General features: G+C 48.3%; 2 protein-coding genes across 4 annotated transcripts in view; one reads left to right on the forward strand and one right to left on the reverse strand.

Annotated features, from left to right (window-relative positions):
• USP37 (ubiquitin specific peptidase 37) overlaps positions 1 to 459 on the reverse strand; it is a 36,098-nt gene extending 35,639 nt beyond the window's left edge. For both annotated transcript variants that reach the window (XR_010072018.1, XM_063341612.1), the window contains exon 1: positions 384 to 459. The gene's annotated coding sequence lies outside the window, so the exon portion shown is untranslated. The remainder of the gene's footprint in view (positions 1 to 383) is intronic.
• Positions 460 to 593: 134 nt separating this feature from the next.
• Positions 594 to 15,266, forward strand: CNOT9 (CCR4-NOT transcription complex subunit 9). Of its 2 annotated transcripts, none has more exons than XM_063341846.1 (8): positions 594 to 712; positions 5,496 to 5,675; positions 6,777 to 6,892; positions 8,203 to 8,312; positions 9,093 to 9,202; positions 10,144 to 10,242; positions 12,755 to 12,846; positions 13,555 to 15,266. In XM_063341846.1, the coding sequence occupies exons 1-8, from the start codon at positions 689 to 691 to the stop codon at positions 13,721 to 13,723; spliced, it is 900 nt and encodes a 299-aa protein (XP_063197916.1). In that variant the 5' UTR covers positions 594 to 688; the 3' UTR covers positions 13,724 to 15,266. The 2 variants fall into 2 exon arrangements, with proteins under 2 accessions (XP_063197916.1, XP_063197914.1); XM_063341844.1 differs by having other exon boundaries at positions 12,755 to 12,845; positions 13,548 to 15,266.
• The last annotated feature ends 99 nt before the right edge of the window (positions 15,267 to 15,365 follow it).

Below are 15,365 nucleotides of genomic sequence, written 5' to 3' on the forward strand. Positions count from 1 at the left end.
GTAACACTTAAAGCGACTTAAAACGAGAAACAGTCGTCCCCCCCCCAACACACACGCGCGCACACCGCCGCGGGCTCCCGGTCAGCACGGCGGGGGTGGGGGTCGGGGGGAAGAGGGGATTATTTTAAATAATTTTTAAAAATAAATTAATTAGAAGAAATGAATGAAGCGGCCCCGGGAGGGGCCGCGGAGGAGGGTTCCCCCTCACGGACATGGTGACGCGGAGGGGGTGAGGGCCGCGTCTCCCGCCTCGCCGCTCCGGGGCCGCTCCCGGGCCGGGCCGCCGTGAGGAGAGGCGCCGTACGGCGGCCCGGCCCGGGAGCGGCCCCGGAGCGGCGAGGCGGGAGGTAGGAAGGCGAAGGGGGGGGTCCGAGCCCCGGTACCTGCGTCCCGGTGCCGCTGAGGGGGAGGGGGGGGAAGGGGAAAGGGGGGGGGCGGCGGCGGCGGATGGCGGGAACCGGCCAGCAGCGCCAGACGCCGCACGCACGCACGCTGACGTCAGCGCGGCGGCGCGCATGCGGCTTAGCCCCCGCCCCACCTGCGCGCATGCGCGCAGCCCTCCGCTCACCCCCTCCCCCCCGCGCGCTATCCCAGCATCCCTTGCGCGCGGGGTGAGGGGTCAGGGCGGGTCTTGGGTCGATGGCGGCGGCCTCCTGAGGCGGGCCCGGCATTGAGCGCTGCTCCCACCATGCACAGCTTGGCCACGGCCGCGGTGAGGCGCGGTTCCGTGCTCCGGTGGGGCGTGGGTGGGGTTGGGGATGGGACCCCGGTGGCGCTAGGCCGCGCGGGGAGCGGGTCTATGGGGGGTTGTGGCCTCCTTCCCCTCAGCGCCCCGGTGGCGGGATGGCTTTGGTAGTGGGTAGGCCTCCTTGTCCCAGCTACTCCCCTGTGGGCTCCTGTGGACCTCCCCGTGGCGGCCGTGGCTTTATCTGCTGCTTGTGGGGACCGTGTGGCTCGCACAGGGGCCAGGAGGGCTTCCCTGCTGGGTCCCTGGGCTGTCCTCCTCCTGCCCGGCGTGTATCACATAGGCTTTTCCCTCCTTCCCTCCTGCCGCCCTCCCTCCTTGCGCCTGGATGCCTCCTGTGTGCCTAGACACCCACTCTATTTTCTGGGGAGCTCTTTTACTTTTGGTCTTGGCTGCAGAGGGAAAGAGGAGGTAGCAAAAAGTTCCTCAGGGCGGCAGGGAAGCGGGAGGAAAGGCAGAGACTGCCTGTTCCTTCTTTCCTTTTTCCCCAGTACCTTGCAGTGCTGTGTGTAGCTGGTGCTTGACGTCCTCCCTCTCAGGAAGCTGCCATGGTGGGATGGGATGCTGCCTGATGTTCAGGCTGGTGGGAGTGGAATGGTATCTTGGCTGGTTGGGTTAAAAAATGGAAGCTGAGTTTGAATGTGTGTGGTTCTTGCATCTTATCTGCCATCTGAGCAGGTTTGTGTTTTGTTTTTCCCTTCTGCAAGTGCACGTTCATTGCATGTGTAAGGCTTCCTAGAGTTGATTGAGCCTCTGGTGTGTATTGGGTTTGGGAGGTATATTGCAAGACCAGCAGTTACGGCTGTTTTCAAATGACCTTAGCTCAAAGATCTGCTTAGACTAACAAGAGTGAGTAAAGTACTTATGAACAGGAGTTAAGAGAACTTTTTAAGTCTTCCCACTTTGTTTGAGTGTTCGAGACTTTAAATTGGTTCTTGGAGTGCTGGCAAATACTTCTGGTTTAAAGTGACACTTTAGTGACACTGGAGCATAGAAGGGTATGCAAGATCATAAAGAACTCTCTTAATCAGCATTTATATTTTTATAACAATGTAATTCCTAAGTGCTTGTTGAAATGCATGAGGGACTGTTGTATCTTCCATTAATCCTCTATCTGTGTTACAAAATAATCTGTTTCAGGAATAGAAATCAATTTGGGGACTCACTTAAATGTATATTTAATTTATATGTAATTCATGCCACCTGGTAGTTCTGTATTGAAGTGTTTCCTACCACAGTTGGTTAGTATGCTTAGACTAAAGGTGACAGAGAAGGCTGGCTCTGGAGATGTGCTTGGGAGCTGCAGTAAATAACATTACCTCTTAGTAGGGTCATGAATTGGCTCAGGAATCTCTTTGGGTGTTGTGAGTGCTGTTGCGATAAAGCTGTGGTAAGCCAGAGCATTGGTCTTCATAAAGTTGTTGTGGTTTAACCCCAGGCAGAAGCTAGGACCGCGCAGCCACTCGCTCACTCCCCCAGTTGGGATGGGGAAGAGAATGAGAAGAGTAAAAGTGAGAAAACTCGTGGGTTGAGGTAAAGGCAGTTTAATAAGTAGAACAAAAGCCACGCAGACAAGCAAAGCAAAACCAAGGAATTCATTCACTGCTTCCCATCATCAGGCAGATGTTCAGCCATCCCCAGGAAAGTAGGGCTCCATCACACGTATCAGTTACTTAGGAAGACAAGCACCATAACTCCAAACGTCTTCCCCCTTCCTTTTTCTTCTCCTAGCTTCGTATACTGAGCACCATGTCATATGGTATGGAATATCCCTTCATTCAGTTGGGGTCAACTGTCCTGGCTGTGTCCCCTGCACTTCTTGTGCATCCGCAGCCTACTCTTTGGTGAGGCTGTGTGAGGAGCAGAAAAGGCCTTGACTGCTTAGCAACAACCAAAACCATCAGTGCGCTATCATCGCTTTCATCCCAAATCTAAAAGATAGCACTATACCAGCTGCTAGTAAGAAAGTTAACTCTATCCCAACTGAAACCATGACAACAGTGATGCTGGTGGCAGAGCTGACACTTCTGTTTCAGACCTGAAGACAGCATAATGTGCTAGAGGCTCGAGAACTGGCTAAAACTAATAAATATAGCTGTAACTAGCAGTAAGGCGTTGAAAGCTCAATACAAACCTGCTGTTGAAATTCAAAGTTCATTTTGAGTTGGTGATCCATCAAAATAGTTTAAAAAGCACAGGTATCCAGTTAGTTGATGTTCTACTTTAGTTGACCAGTACTTTTACCGTTTGCCTAGCAGCCACTGCTCAATTAAGAAGAGAAAGCCAGTTGCCTAAATCCGGTTTGTTGGAGGTGTAATTGGGCGTGCATATTTGAGGTAGTGCCGTTTCTGTTGAGGAAGGTGTTACAAGATCTTTCATGATGCAAAGGTGGCTAGTTTGTGCTGTGTTGAGAACTTTTGCTCTCCCTGTTTGGAAAAAAAAAAAGCCTGCCTCACAGGGTTCTGTCTCGGAGCTTGCAGGATTTGTGTGTAGCCCTCAGGGTTCCCCAGAATTTTGGGTTTTAGAGGGAGAAGGGGGAACAACAATAAAGTAGGACATTAGGAAAAAATATATCTTTCAATTTAAACTAAAATGAGAGGAGCAACCGTAGAGCCTGTGAAAAGCAGTTAGTTCTGGCTAAGACAGATATTGGATATCATAAACTTAATTGTGTGGAAAATCTACTTAGTGTTCTCTAGGGATCACAAACACATGATTGTGCTTTTAAAGGGTCGATGTATTTAAGCTTACAGGAACTGAAACTTCCAGTGAGTCTAGAAAAATAGATGGAAGCTTTAGATAAGACAATTGTAACAACATTATTGCTACACTGCTTGTCACTCTACCATCCCAAATGAAAAGAAATGAGCTTTGTTCATTCTCTCTCTCTCTTTCTGAGCTCCAGTGTTGGAGTTGCCATTGGAATTGCACTCCCAGCTATAAGAGCACAATAAATTTCTCAGTATTACTAATTTACTGTGAAGTTCTGGGGAAAAAAAATAAAATTGAGTAGACGAGAAAAAAGAGGATAGGAGGAAAGATGAAGAGCTAAAAAGGTATTTGACCCCCAAGAGTGTAGGGATTGCTAACAGCACATTGGCTTATATATAGACATTTACGTGAAATAATACGATGGAAGTGGCTGGGGGAGAGAGAATCCCATAGCTGGGGAAGAATCTCTTTGGACATGAGTATAGATATAATATGTGGATGAACGAAGAAGGGAAACCTTTGCAGAAATAGAGACAGAAAGCTCTGGATGTGCCTGCCAAAGATTAATAAGTCTCCCTTCATCCCTCCTGCAGTTCTGGGAGCCTGACTCTGGCATATAGTTTCAGGTTAGGTTACAGCCACTTTCAATTCCTGAACTCCTTTGTGTTGTCTTCAGTGCCTCAGTGAGCTGCTTAGTAGTAGTGTTGTTGTCAGTGTGGTACAGGCAGCGCTCACATCTGTTGTGGTAAGTGCATGAAGAGTTTCAGTCTGAGTTCTAAAAAAAAGAAATGAAATATGGTCCATTCTCTGTTCCCAGCTGTGATTGCCGTACGCTTGGGGATGCTGAGCTGGTTGCATGCAGGCTAGCTCAGGAGCAGTAGCATACCAACAGGGCTGTGCTTTACTTGAGTAGTAAGCGCTGTGGCAGAATGTTTGAATAGGTTCTGAACTGGCTTTTGGAAGCATTCACACAGGAGGTTTTAATGTTGATGTTTGTCTTCCTCAAAATTTTGTATCTGAATCACCAAACTGTCTGGTTAGGAAGCCTGCTGAGCGTTTGTTTCCACCTTGAGTACTGCTTGTGCCAGTAGAGGCATGAGATGAACTTACATTGAAAGACTTGTGCCTTGCCCTCTCCACAGAGACTATGCAACAATTCCACAGTCCTCCTTTCTCTTCCTTTCCTTCCCTTCCCAGTGCTCCCTCATTTTTTTTTTGGCTTGAAAACTTGTTGGCCTTGATGCTGTTCTTTCCCTGATGTTCCAAGAAAGACAGAAGAGAAATCATGCGTTTCTCCTAAGTAGTAGAAAATGTGCCTTGACTGCGAATACAAATCTGCCCTTCCCTGGGTTTATTTTGAACAGGAATTTTTGCACAAAATCAGTCTTGAAAAATTCCCTTTTAGCTCCATGCATGTAAACAAGATACATAGGATGAATACGAGACGGCTCTAACAGCAGGTGTCACTGGCTATGCACAGTGTCATGCTGATGTTGGAGTAGTGAGAATTTTTCTAGTATTTGTATGAATATTTTTCTCATGTATGTTGAGTGAATCCAATTGGCAGGTTCCAATGTCATGGATGTTTTTGGAGAGGTAGTGTCTGCTTTACTTTGAGTTTGTGGAAGCTTGTACTTGAAGCATGAAATGAATGTGTGCTAAATGCAGGTGGGGCAAATTATAGTTGGCTAAAGTATGTGTGACCTCCCCGGGAGCTCTGCTGGCACAGACAGGTAGCAGCATGGCTGTCTTATATTGCTGAATGAGGTTACAAGGTACTACTTGATAGGCTGATTATGAAAGACTGTCCTAATGAGTCAGGCCAGAAAGTAAAACCTTTGTATTTCAAATAGGCGAAATAATAAGATTAATCTAAGGAAGGGATCCATATCCAGAGCATCTTAATACAGCTTTAATTCCTCCACCCCCAGTCGGGAGTTTCTTGAGCACTTTTTTGCTTATCTGCCAGGTTGTGGGAAGGGTTTGGGTGAGATTTGAGTAAAATGTTTGTACTGAAGTTTTCTCGTCTCCCTCCCAGCCTGTGCCAACAGCGCTGGCTCAGGTTGACCGTGAAAAGATCTACCAGTGGATCAATGAGTTGTCCAGCCCTGAGACGCGAGAGAATGCGCTGCTGGAGCTGAGCAAGAAGCGTGAGTCCGTGCCTGATCTTGCCCCGATGCTGTGGCACTCATTTGGCACAATTGCAGCGCTCCTTCAGGTGGGTAGGACTGGTGGCATCTTTATTCTGTGGTGCAGCACCAGCACGTTGCAGAGCTTGTGCACCCATGGGGCAGATCTGGGGAGGCACTGGTGGGGTCCCTTATTGCCATTGCTGGGTGTATGGTGTGTGTTGGATCGTGTGGTGAGGGGAGCCGAAGTGGGAAGCCCATTTGCCGTTAATCATCACTAGCAAGCTGATGTGTGCAGAGACTGTAAGATTTCTATTTAGACGGCTTGTATAGTTGGAAGGGGAACAGGTGAGTTCTTGGGTATATGAGGTCCCTGTGGATCACATTCTGCTTATTTTCATACAGTGTCATAGCAGAGCCACAACAGTCTTACTCGTAAGATCTCTGGTTTGATTTGTTTTGCATGAGCTTGAGCACTTCCTGGTCAGAAGGTTGCCCTTGCAGGGAGCCCGCTGGAAGGGCAGCAGGGGAATGGAATGCTGCTCACTGCTCCGGAGATCCTTACAAGGGAATGTACCTGCATTTCATGTTAAACTGAGCGGCAAAATACTCTACAGCTGATGACTGGCTCTCTCTCAGTGCTGAATCTAGTAATTTCTTTTGAAGAAGGAAAGAAAAGAGTGCAAGATTGGCAATGTCAGACTGTTCTCAGAGTGGCCCTGAAACAAGTGAAGAAAATTAGAAGGGAACTGTAGTTGGAATCAGTCAGACTTCTGAATCGGATTTTTCGCCCTCAGCTGCTTCCTCTGCATTGAGTTAGAAGAGTACCAGCAGCTACAGTATGAATAGAGTGGGTGTGCTTTGCTTCTAGGCACAAGAACAACACTCCTCTTCGATCTGGAAGTTGAAAACAAAGCAGTTCCTACACTAGTAAAGAGCCAGGAAATCAAATGAACCCTTTTTAAATGAAATTAAGGTTTGAATGCATTCCTGTGACTCCTTGTCAAATTGACTCTGATCCAGCTCTGCCCTTGCCTGGGCAGCATGGTGGCTGCCATGTAACTTTAAAGTGATGCTTCGTGAAAGCAGACTGTCATCTCCTGTCGTCATAGTTCCTTGCTGGGCAAGTGCTTTAGTGCAGCCTTCTGATGTTTTTCTCCTTTAACTCTTCTTCATCTGTTAATTTTTAGGAAATTGTAAATATTTATCCATCAATTAACCCTCCGACTTTGACAGCCCATCAGTCCAACAGAGTCTGCAATGCTTTAGCTCTACTACAGTGTGTTGCATCGCATCCTGAAACGAGGTAAGCGTTTCCAAGTGCATGAGTTTTGTGAGGTGTTGATGTTGACAGCTAAGCCTATCTGTCTGACTCCAGAAGTATGTAAGCTCCTCTCTTCTTTTTTACTAAGAGAAGTGGAACAGAGGACAGAGCTGGAAGATAGGCAGCTGCCTGCTGGTTTCACTTGTTTGCATGGATTATCAGGATGACAGCTTTATGGTGGACCTAAATGCATTGCATTCCCTGGATCATCCTGGGATCCTGCAAATTTCCAAAACATTGGGTTGTGGCACCTCCTGGGAGCCCAGCCAGAGATAAGGGTGCCTTTGTGCTGTGTGCAGGATCCTCGTTTTAATGAGCTTACAGTTATTTAGACTAGCTGCCCAAAGCGTGGAATGAGCAGGATTCTCCTTCCCAGAGACTGTGTGTGGCAAGGGAGCAGTAGTAGAGCCATGTCTGGAGTCCTCAGCCAGTGCCTGACTCGGGTTTTCTCAATCTGTGTCCAGCTGATGTCAGCAAGGGAAAAGAAGATGTTGGTTCAGCCAAAACCAGTAGCTAAAACTCAGAAGAAAATTACCCAGAGATATATGATTTCGTGCTTCTGTTCCTGATGAGGAGTATGTGCTGCATAGCTGAAATTGTTTTTCAGCTGCTGCAAAGTAGTGTTAAACAGCAACCCTCCATGAGGTGATATCCAAAGAATTAGGGTAGTTTTACTCCACACACCTTTACGTTTAAAGTTTGAAAACTGAAAACAGAGGAAGAATGTTGGATGATTATTCAAGAGAGCTTCCCTCTGTTGGCAAAGCAGTCTCCAGGTTTCTCCGTGCGGTCTGGTTTTTTTGGCATTGTCAGAGGGCAGTGTGAGGACTTGGGGAAAGATGGCTGCACACATTTAAACTGTGGTAATGCCTAGACATCAGACAGTCTGGATTTCTGTCATGCAGAGGCTTTTTACATCTGCATTGTGGCTGACTGTCCCTGCCCATGGGTGCAGGTGAAATGCCTGCAAGGTGAAGTGCAACACTGAATGTACAAAGCAGAGTGTTTTGGTGGCAGGAAGAGATAATAAAAACAACAGCATGTGCTCTCTTCCTGGTCATCTGGGAGCAGTGATGCAGGTAACTGACAGTTTACGTGTTAGGTTTTGTGCTGCATCCAGTACAAAGTTTACTTCATACCTTTCCATAAGAGACTGAACTGTTACCCTTTTTTGAGGAGCAGCAGCAATGGTGTCTGTCAGGAACAACCTGAGGCTCTGCACGTTAACGCTGGATTGCGTGCTCACTTTGTGTTTCTCGTCTCTCATATTGGATGTTCTCTCTTTTCTACAGGTCAGCTTTTCTGGCGGCTCATATCCCTCTCTTCCTGTACCCCTTCTTGCACACAGTTAGCAAGACACGTCCGTTTGAGTATCTGCGGCTCACGAGCCTCGGAGTGATTGGTAAGTGGCCAAACTAGTGCTGGAGCACTGGTTTCTTACCAAGTTGGATGCGGTTCATGCTGTGGGTATAGAGCTGCACGACCAAAATCACAGGTCTCTCTTTATTGGGATCTTTTGAGTCTTGTAGTATTAACAGGAGGAGCTGCTCCTTTTCCATCAGTTGTGGAGGCAGATTCCTCTTAGTGTGTAGAAACTGGGCCTTTCACTAATAACAAAACACTGGATGCATTGTCAAAAATATGTTTCCTGTGACTACAAGCACCTGCAGGCTTGTTGAGCCTTCCCCCTCAGCCCAGCCAGATAGATACTGGGGTGGGTGGGTGCAGACTGGGCTTTCTTTGGGTTTTTGTCATTGATTGACTTGGGTGTATTTGCCCTGTCTTCCCCTTATCCTGGTTTGTTGTTTTTTTTCTTCTTTCTGCCGAAAACATTTCTTTCTCAATGCATAATGAGGGTCTTAAAATGCATTTCTTCTTCTCAGAAGTCACTGTGGGTGACATGATCCTCTTGTGTTTTTGATACCACTGGGGGAGAGCCAAGAATGCATCCCCTTTCTGAAAAACAAGCAACCCTTCAAACCCAGCTTCGTTACTTTTATGCTGCTGAAATGATTTCTTCTCCAGCCATGTGCTGCAGCATATTTAGGATGACAGTTGCTCTGCCTGCTATTCAGACCTAATGATTTTGAGAGAGGACAAAGTACAGGACCTCTTTGGAAGTGAGATTTTTTTTTGAAGCAATTTATCATTTATTGATTTTGGTCTTTGTTTTTCTTTCAAGGGGCCTTGGTGAAAACTGATGAGCAAGAGGTGATAAATTTCTTACTGACAACAGAAATTATCCCTCTGTGCTTACGCATTATGGAGTCTGGCAGTGAACTCTCCAAAACGGTACCTATTCTTTTTGTACTAATTAAGACTTGTTGTTTATCTCTGGCTGTAACCTGCAGAGTTGGCTTGTGTCCTGTTGCAAATGCGGGAGCAACTCTGGGTGGAGTTTTTACCTCCTCAAAAACCAAACAAACCAAAACCACCAAACTAAGCTGGAGTTCCTGAGCTTGGTAGTTTTACTGGGAAAGACCTTACTGCTCTCAGCACCTGTTCCCTCCTTTGCAGCCCTGCAGAGTAACTTTCAGGGCTGAGTTGGATCAACTTTCCTTGGCCTGAGAGAACAAATGCTGTAGCTACGCAGTGCAGAGGTTGGGCAGCAGCTGTTAGTGATGGTTATGGGAATGTTCACCACACCGGGCCAGTTTGTTGTCTCCTCTGATCAGAGGCCTCTTTCCCCCATGAGCTCAGATCTGTGGTCAGACTGGTCCGATGACCCAGGTAGGCTGGCCATAGGTTTTATTCTGTGTGCATGTCTCTGGTGAAGCCTGCTGACATGGCTGGCTGAGGTTCTTCCAGAAAGTCATGTGTCTTGTGACGAATCAGTAATGCTCAAGATGAAAACTGAAACCAGCTTTCCATCTAGACGGCAGGGCCAAGCGACAGATCCTTCCCCTGCTTCTTGCTCTATGACTAGTGTAGTGTGGCCGTAATCCTGAGGCTGTCCTGAGTGGCCCGGCAGTAGTTGCTGTCTTATGCAACCTTCATCCAGTCATCTTGTACAGACTGCTTTGTGTCCATTTCTTTAGTCAGAGATGCCAAGCATTGTGTAGCGTCCCGCATTTTCTTTTGGCTTTAAACTTTCACTGGTAAAGCATTTGCTGCCTGCTGAAAGGCCTTTCAGTTCTGGGACCGCCTTGAAAAGAACAGAGCACAAAGGCTGCCCCTTTTCAGGTTAGATAAGTTGTTCATATGCTTTCTTTTCTGCTTTTTTCACATTCTAGGTTGCTACCTTTATTCTTCAGAAAATCCTCCTGGATGACACAGGGCTGGCATATATCTGTCAGACTTACGAGCGGTTTTCCCATGTTGCCATGATACTGGTAAGACTATTTTGTTTCCTCTCTTTAAAAAAAGAAAATAATAATGCTCTAGCAGCCAGGCTTCTTCAGCAGCTGCTTTACTGCTCTCTGGCTGGAGCACAGGATGAGAGGGGCAGATCATTCTTGGGCTGACTGCTCGTGACACTGTAGCTCTCTGCTCCTGCTTGTTTCTTTTGTATATCTCTGATTTGCATGTCAAGAGAACACATATTAGCTGTAATATACTAAGTCCCCAAGATAAACCAAGTAAACATCTCCAGAGAAGAAGAAGAGTTTTCAAGGTTGTTGGTTGGATGTGAATTTATTTAATTTCATGTGAGAATGGTCACGCAGCTCAGACCGTGGATCTATTTCCCATCTCTGCCTCCCACAACAGGTTGAAAGAGCAGCAGGTTAAGCAAAGGAGTAAGAGCAGGGCAAGCGTATATGATACTTGCCTTCGTAACAGTCTTGCAGCTGACAGCTGTTTTCAGCTTTGGATTTCTGAGGCCAGTTGTGGACTTTCTATGCAGTAACCCCCAGTGTTTGTCCTGTTCTCCCCTTGAACCCATGGAAGCCTTTTGTGTCCACAGTGTCCTTTACCGAGGAGTTTCACGAGTTTGCTGTTTGCTGGCTGGAAGGCCAACCTCCTTTTTTTCCTCTTTGAACCTGGCTCCTACTAGCTGCTGCTTATGACTCTAATTCTTGTGTTGGAACACAGAGAGAGCAGACAACTTTTGTCCATTCCCTGTCCCCTGTGAAGGAGAAGTTTGAGTACTCATAATTTGTTCATCCCAGGAGTAATAATCCCAATTCGAGCTTTATTATCTTTGAGTTTGCCAAGGGGAATACACGTCTGCCCTGGAATAGCTATTGTCGTGCTTTTGTGTTTGGTGGTTGCTTGTTCGCTTTTTAAAGAGCAGTCTCAGGAGAAGAAAATGCAGCATTAAGTTAAGCGTTTTGCAGTGCTGGTTCTGTGCCTAAATGTTGATGCTTTTATTGGGAATAATTATTTGTCTGTCTGTTTTCCCAAACATAAAGAAAATGTTACCTCCTAATTCACCCATAAACAGCAAAATATGAACAATTGTGAGCTGATATCCATAATATCCAATGTGATGTGATTTTTGCATTCAAGAAAAGGATCGGCTTTGATGAAAGTACATGTGGTTTGGGGGCAAAGTGAAGGATGCAATTAGAACCCCTGGGGTAGGGGAGAGGCGGGAAGGAGACCAAGGAAGAACCTGTGGCTGGGAAAGGTATGAACAGGGAAGGATGTGGGCCTGTAAAGCTGTGTTAGCACGGGAGAAGTCCTAGCTGTGGTATAATCCCACCAGTGGGTGAAGCACTGACATGGTTAATATTCCATAGCACTATGGAGAAAGATTAAAATGGTCATAGACATTTCTGTTCTCTATTTCAAAAATCGGGATAGCGTATTCCTGTCTCATGAGGGTGATGATTTACTTCCTTGTCTGCTGATAACGGAGTAAGATGTTATGCATGTATTAGACGCTTTTAAAAGAGCGAGTTAGTAATTGCCATCTAGGAGCTGTCTGAGGAGCTCTCTGGCTTGTTGTTCTTTATTTCGAAGAAATATTGGTATCCTGGGAAACTGCTGAGAACAGGAAGCTTGGAAAAGGGCAGATAAGGGGGCCCTGCGAATTGCTAACTGCCTGAATATCCAAATACAGGTGAATTTGTCTAATGAAGAAAATGATTAGTGCTAGCCAATACAGTTTTACACAGAAAAAACCCAACTTGTTGGGCAGATCTGATGGACTCCTAAATATGAGGAAGCAGACTGTTGAAGTCCTTCAAAACAGGTGTGTGAGGGCGTCCACGCTGTTTGCTAGGCTGCGTGCATTCAAAGATGCAACCATGTGCAAAGTCTTACATGGTGTGAGAAATGGAGGCTGGGCTGGAGAGATCTGCCCTGGTCTTGCTTCCTGGTAATGGCTTAATGAAGGATGTGACAGAAAAACAAAATACAGCTCTTGGGTGCGTGATAAGACCAGATGTGGATCTTACTATACATGGTGTGGGTGAGCCCAGTCCTTCAGCATGGCTTCCCAGGCTATAGTTAATGTTTTAAAAGGGCATTGAAATGAAGGCAGCGCAGATGAGAACAGAGCTTGGGAACACACCTCACAGCGTGACTCATCCTGAGCTTATCAAAGTGTTTGGGATACAGTCACCTTCCTCCACGAGGAGGAAACCCCAGGTTCTCTTTAATCTAGCAGAGAGTTGGACCACTAAGCAGTCCTGGGGAGTTAAAAACAAAACAGAGATGAGACAAGCTTTCCCCGAGCTGCTGGGAGAATCCTTTGCAAGTCGTGGCTAGCTGCTCTTCTCAAAGGCATCTTGGCAAGCAGAGCGCTGGGCTCCACGCGAGGGCATCTAGATGAAAGGTAATGGGCTGTGATGTGTGGGAAGCCAGAGTGAGTGATCTAATGGTCTTTCCCAGTCGCTGCTGATTGTGAAGCTGCTCTTACAAAGACTTTAACTGGTGGCACTGGCCTCTGTCAAACAGGGTAAAATGGTCCTGCAGCTCTCCAAGGAGCCATCAGCACGTCTGCTGAAACACGTCGTCCGCTGCTACCTTCGCCTTTCTGATAACCCCAGGTAAACATTTTAGGAGTTTGGGCAGGGGCTTCTCCCATTCCCTTGGAAGTGCAGTTCTCCACAATGCCCATTCGGGGGGAGGGTCAAGGTTCCTTGTCTGTCCTTCCGTCACCCTTAGCTCAGTGTGGAAAATGGGTGGATTTTTTTTTTTGGTCTCTTTGCTTTTTTTATTGCTAGTCCCAGGAGCTTTTATGGTACATGGGAGAAACGGTGACGGTGTGGGGCTTGTGCAGATTCAAGCTGTTCAGGTTACAACTGCCCGAGCTCAAATGTAGCTTGGACTAGGTATGAGGGAGGGACTGAGGTGTGGAAGGTATGCTATGCTCTCCCTCTTCTGCATCACGTGGCCTGTTGGCAGTAGAAACCAATAGATGAAATTCAGCTTGAAATCAGTTTGTATTCCCTCAGCTGATTAGCAGCTCTGCGCAGAGCCCCTGGGTATGCATTTGTTGTCTCAGCCTCTCCTGACATTGCGTGGCTCTTGACTGATGGGTGTCAGGGCAGAGGGCTTGGCTTGGTGGGGTCTAGTGTGAGGGATGGGAGCTGTGCTGGCTGGCCGCCTGCCATGTGCTGCTGCTCGGTGCTTTCCTTGGCTGGCCCCGCCAGCGAGACCCCCAGGCAAAGGAGCATCGTGTCCCCATGGTGTTTGTTCCCCTCTTGCCCCTGTGAGTTTATTTGTTGGGCCCTGTTTCTTGTCTCTTGATGTAGGGCACGTGAAGCTCTCAGGCAGTGCCTTCCTGACCAACTGAAGGACACCACCTTCGCCCAGGTCCTGAAGGATGACACCACCACAAAGCGCTGGCTTGCTCAGCTTGTCAAGAACCTGCAAGAGGGTCAAGTCACTGACCCACGGGGCATCCCTCTTCCTCCGCAATGACTGCTGGGGGGGGTGGGGGACCGGGGAAGAAACAGCTCAGGTTTACAAAGAACCAGGAACAGGTGACCTCTTCATAACAAACTGGGCATGCCAGCTGGCTGCCGTCCTTTCGGACCATCCTGCCCAGCCAAAGGGCTGCTCTGTAGCAATGCAGCATGCCTCTGGGGATCGCAACACCAGCAAATGCTGATACCACAGCTTCAAAAAGAAAAAAATCAATAAAAACAATCTGTAAAGATCCCTGTCTCTCCAGGAGGCTTGGCTGGCATCTCTGCCCTCACCGCCAGGCAGGGGGTAGTGCAGATGTCTGCTCTTCAGCTAGCTCAGCCTCCACCCAAGCGGTGCGTGACACTGGGTGTGCGCACCATTGTCCCTCCAGTTCCTTGTCACTCCTTGTTTACACGTCTGTTTAGATGAGTGAGCTGAATAAAAGCTGATCCCGTTGTTTTATCCCCTCTTAAGACTGCTACTCAGCTGCAGGTAGCCTGGGGACAGCTTTCTTCCCTGCCAACACATCCTTGCTCCTGGCTCTGCATCTGGCTGGCGCAGTAAGCTTCTCTTCCTTTCCTTTGACGTGGAGGCAGTGGTTGGAGCTGGGCCACCGCGGTGCTCGCCCCAAGAGGAGGGGTGGATTACTTGCCATGAACCCACGCGTCATAAGCTTGCTTCCCAGGGCTCTGGGGGAGGAGAAGACAGCAGGACTGTGGCTCTTGCGCTGTAAATAGTGCGCTCCCGCAGCTAGCCAGCGGCTGGGAGCTGATGTGTGCTGGCCTCCCATCTAGTCCAGGTCCTGCCCAGCGGGGCTGCTGCCTGGCTCGTCAGACAGAGCTCAGCGTTAGGGAAGAACCTGCCCTGTGGTGGTCAGCAGGCCACTGACCGATAATCCCTTGCCGCAGAACAGCTGGGAGCAACATCCTGCGGGATCCAGGTATGCCGGCTTCCCTGCCCGCTGCTGCCTGCCAGGCGTCTCTCAGTCCTGGCCCCCCTCCCTTTTCCCCCCCCTCCTCCAGCTCATCTCTGCCAGCCGGCTGCATCCATTTCAAGCTTTCAAACCTGCCTTGGCGTCTGCCTCGGCCCCGCTGCAATTAAAGTGGACCAGCAGCCGCTTACCTGCCTTCCCTGTGCCGAGGGGTCAGTGTGGCTGCAGCAGGCTCTCTCAGAAGCAGCCGAGGAGCTGCCGGGCTCTGCTGCAGCACAGCCTGCTCTGCCTGCGCTTGGCTGCAGGCAAGCCTGGGCAGCTACTCGATTACTCTCCCCCACCCCACCCTCCTCGAGTAGCTCATTTTGCTGATCATCTGCGATGTCGTGCCAACAGTGTCTTAAATCCCATCGTTTCCCTTCCCTCCTCCCCTCGCAGCCTTGCGTAACAAGGCCAGAGCATGGCCTCTTCCTTACCCCCGGGGTCCTGTTTTATAACCATCGCCTTCTTTTCCCTTCCTTCCACCCTGACCTTGACAGGGTGTGAAAATGCTTCTGTTTGGTTTATTATTTTTTTTTTCTTTTTGTAAGTTCGAATTAATAAATAATAAAACCCCAGCCAGCACAGATTGGTCCCTGTCTGGTCTCTTGGGGAGGGCAAATGGTGAGGCTGGGAGGGGGGGAGGATTTATTTGCAGGCGAGAGGAAGAGGGGGGAATGTACC

Source organism: Chroicocephalus ridibundus, chromosome 7 (genome assembly GCF_963924245.1).
Source record: "Chroicocephalus ridibundus chromosome 7, bChrRid1.1, whole genome shotgun sequence".
In the NCBI taxonomy this organism is placed as follows: Eukaryota; Metazoa; Chordata; class Aves; order Charadriiformes; family Laridae; genus Chroicocephalus; species Chroicocephalus ridibundus.